General features: G+C 33.6%; 1 protein-coding gene across 1 annotated transcript; it reads left to right on the forward strand.

Annotated features, from left to right (window-relative positions):
* Nucleotides 1–1,689: 1,689 nt before the first annotated feature.
* Nucleotides 1,690–2,544, forward strand: LOC136201087 (ethylene-responsive transcription factor ERF021-like). Its single transcript, XM_065991661.1, has one exon. It carries the CDS (start codon nt 1,811–1,813, stop codon nt 2,357–2,359), a length of 549 nt encoding a protein of 182 aa, XP_065847733.1. The 5' UTR covers nt 1,690–1,810; the 3' UTR covers nt 2,360–2,544.
* Nucleotides 2,545–4,164: the final 1,620 nt, after the last annotated feature.

Genomic DNA, 4,164 nt, shown 5'->3' on the forward strand with positions numbered 1-4,164 from the left:
CCAAGGAGATGGGAGGAGTTTCGGGCCCTGGATGGTTGCAAAACGTTCTGGAAGAAGAAGGACTCGTGCTCCTATTGCCCATAACCTTCCTCCTGACATTAATAATAACCAGGTCCTGCTCAAGGATAGTCATGGTAGTAAAGAGTTGACAGGTTCTAAAAAAAGGTGTGGAGTCAAACACCCCTTTGGAGGTATGTTCTGGTTCCAGATTTGGGGTTCTTCCCGTTGATGGGGATCAAGACCCTGAACCTACTGATGATCAATCAGAGTTGGAGATGCCAAACTTAGAACCTGCAAATCCAGCTGAAAATAAAGTGGAAACAGTAAACCCTCTTTATGAATCTAAAGAAATCTCCCAGAATGGCCCTCAGGATCAAGTTCCTCATGTTTCAGAGTCAAATAAAGAGGTTAGTCTTTCTAAACCCTGTATTGAGACTAGAAATGGGAATACCATGGGGGTTAATAAGATGAAGATGGAGAAACTTAAGGGTAGTCTTAAGACTAGCCAAACTGCTTTTAGTTTCATGGAAAAAAGGGGGGCCGCGGGCACCTCTTCTAGGCTCGCAGGAGCCCCTAACAAATATCTGGTTTAGGTGGGTGGGGTCTGTGTTTGCTATCCTTTGTTAATGGATTTGTTTGTATGGAATGTTAGAGGAGCGGCAAGCAAGGCGACCCGTATCCATGTCAAAGATCTGATTAAACAATTCAACCCTTCGACACCATCAGCTTTGGGCATGTCTTTAGGGAGCAGAATAGGGTTGCTGATCGTCTTGCGGCTGAGGGCCATGTGAGATTACTTGGTGTCTCTACCTTCCAGTCACCTCCGGATTTCCTTTTCTCTTTGCTTTCTGATGACCGGGTTGGGGTTAGCTTTCTCAGGCTAATCCCGGGTTAATTTTTTTTTTGGGTTTTTTGTTTTTTTTTTCTTTCCTTTGCCTACCAAAAAAAATATATATTAAACGAATTTATATAGATTAGGTTTGGAATTTGATTTTGTTTAGTTCGAATCTAATTCATCCCCATCCCATTTAAATTAACAACGGTCTGAACTTGAACTAAGTATTTTTAGACGAAATACCTAAGAGCTCGGCTCAACCCCAACCCAACCCATCAACAAATTTAGAAAAAAATTGAAAGGTGTAGCCCATAATATCATTCACCAAAATTTGAGTTACCTAAGGTTGCCAATACCTAGAGGAAAAGAATTTATTGCCTTCTTCTAATTTAGAATTTAATCACAAGTAGTATTACCTTATAAAATTTGTCTAAGATAACATTATTTTGGGAAATATTTTATAACATAAGAATTATTTTAATTCTCTCTAGACTTATCTAAGCATATACATAAAATAAAATAAAAATATCTCCTCCACCTGGGATTAAACCGCGTTTATGAACAGTATATTTCATATTTGTTTGTATATGTTTCACATTATAAAATTAATTATATCCACCATTTGTTGGATACATCTTTACCCCCACCATGAACATCAAACTATTCCATTAAAACATTGACACATGTCACTTTCTCATTGGTTAATTCATCAAAATTCTTCCTAGGAATCAAAACCAGAGACTGGAAGTGTCCACGTTGCATCCAACAAAAAGATCTTCCATACCTTTATAAACATATATATATATATATACATTTATAACACCAAATCCACAACACAGCAACACATTCTATTTTCTGTTTTCTTTCTTTGATCAGAGTTGAAATCGTTTGAAAGTGTTTGAAATTGTTTGAAAGTGAGTGAAAGTGAGTGAAATTTGGTTTGAAATTGTCTGAAAGTGTGTGAAATTGTGAAAAATGGAGGAGCAAGGAGGAAGCAATGGCGGAATCTCGTCGAATTACAGAGGCGTACGCAAGAGAAAATGGGGGAAATGGGTGTCGGAGATACGCGAACCGGGGAAGAAGACGAGAATCTGGTTAGGGAGTTTCGAGACGCCGGAAATGGCAGCGGCAGCTTATGATGCTGCTGCTTTACATTTCAGAGGACGTGATGCTAAGCTTAATTTCCCTGAATTGGCTAATGAATATCCTAAGCCTACATTTTCTGATGCTGAACATATCCGTATGGCTTCCCACGAGGCGGCTTTTCGAGTCCGGAGGCGTACGGAGGAGGGGTCTCACGGTGGCGGTGGTGGTGGTTCGAGTTCTAATGTGGCTCCGGTGACGGTGCGGTTATCTTCGAGGGAAATTGAAGCTATCAATGAATCACCATTGGATTCACCAAAGATGTGGATGCAAATGGCTGCATTTGATAATGAATATATGATGTTTTGCAATGACGTTGAAGATGATGATGACGATAATGAGTGGAATAACATGAACAATGATCAACTTTGGGGTCCTTAGTTTAACGTAACGAAAAATTCTACTGTAGACTGTGACCAGTAATAATCCTTCCACTCAGATAATGTCACGTCATCTCAACTGCTGATGTGACATCATTTAATTGGAAGAACCACTACCGGTCTCAATCCACAATAGATAACATCAATTTTATATCACTAATATTCATTATTATTATTATTTAGTGATTCTACTAATATATTTTTTTTATAAGAAAATGATTCTTGTAATACTCATTTTAAATTCAAATTTAGTAATTGTTATGTGTGTTTTTATAAATAATAATATTACATATATTTGATAATATTTCTCTTATTTTTGAATTTTTTTCATAGTAATTTGAGACAAATTGATTCCGCAATCATTCAGAAGATGACATATTAGTAATAATGTATTATGTGTCCTCTTTAAAATACTACAGTTATAGGTACATTTTACAATAAAACGACTCCTGTAGAATGTTTTTAAAAATTTAAAGTTAACGAACCCTGAATTATTTAAATAATAATGTGTTACCATCTGAATGGTTTAACATTAATTGATTCCGAATTTGAGAAATAATAGAGTTTTTTTTTTAATTGAAAATTTAGTTATTACTAATATTTATGATTTTAAATTTAGTGGTTAGAAATAGATTGGGAATATATGTATATCCATAAGTTTCGGTTAAGGAATATACCCAACTGATTTATCTTAATTAACGGTTCAGGTATACTACTTTATAGTAAAGTATTGGATATTTCATGTGTATTTTATAGTATAGGTTATCTGTTCCATTTTAATATTTATTTATTTATTTATTTATTTCACTTTCAATCATCTTTTTATTTTATTTTTTAAAAAGAAGATTTAGACATTTGGGTAAATTAAGGATAATGTCTAGTCAAGGATGGATTTGGAAGTCGGTGAATGTAATATAGAAAAAATCTATATATAGAAAGAAAGTGAATAAGTTTGAATTTTAGGGAAGATAAAAGACCATTTTGGAGGGGTCCACGAATTCAATATTAATAGAATATTTTAATTGTCTTATTATTTTTTTTAATATGTAATGGACTTTTTTTCTTATTATGATTGTGTCATCTTTAAATATTATATTGTTTTAAATTTTGTATTCTAGGAGATTCTATTGCATCATTTGATTGAATTGATAAATGTAAGTATATTATTTGTGCACGTATGTTCACTATATATAATATATATTTTTTCCATAAAAAAATTATAATAAATATTCTATTCTAAAGGCTATACCAACTAATTTGATTATTAGTCAAAAAAAAAAACTAATTTGATTAAAATAAAATATGTTCAATTTTAATTATCTAATTAATTAGTAATTAAAGTTAATTAATTAATTGGTCTTTGCTTATAAACAGTTATCATTCTTTCCAATAAAATATATAAAGCCCAAATTAAAGTGGGTCTTGGCCCAACCTATAAAGCCCAAGTAAAGTAAGGCCCAAATTCTTAAGATCCGCCAATGCTGCTGCCTACGTTTAATTTTTCTTGTGCATATTAAAAAAAAAAAGGGAAATTAAGTTTTGTAATTTAAACATCCTATTTTGTGAAATGGCCAATAGTGAGCACTGAATCACTTACTAAAAGGCTGTTTATTTACCTACTTTTCACTTTCTGTTTATATTTTCACTTCAAAAGTAAAAGTTTTAGGTAGGGGTAGCAACGGTGCGGGGTGGGGCAAGGACAAAAATGTATTTTTCACTCCGTTCCTAATGTTTGCGGGGACCATTTCAGAGAATCCCCATTTAATATTTCGGAGATTTTTTCATCCTCATCTTCTCTCCATGCGA

The sequence above is a fragment of the Euphorbia lathyris genome, chromosome 7 (genome assembly GCF_963576675.1).
Source record: "Euphorbia lathyris chromosome 7, ddEupLath1.1, whole genome shotgun sequence".
NCBI lineage: Eukaryota > Viridiplantae > Streptophyta > Magnoliopsida > Malpighiales > Euphorbiaceae > Euphorbia > Euphorbia lathyris.

Excerpts from the sequence above, each read along its gene's own strand:
- LOC136201087 (XM_065991661.1), top strand. The coding sequence starts at position 1,811 with ATGGAGGAGCAAGGAGGAAGCAATGGCGGAATCTCGTCGAATTACAGA.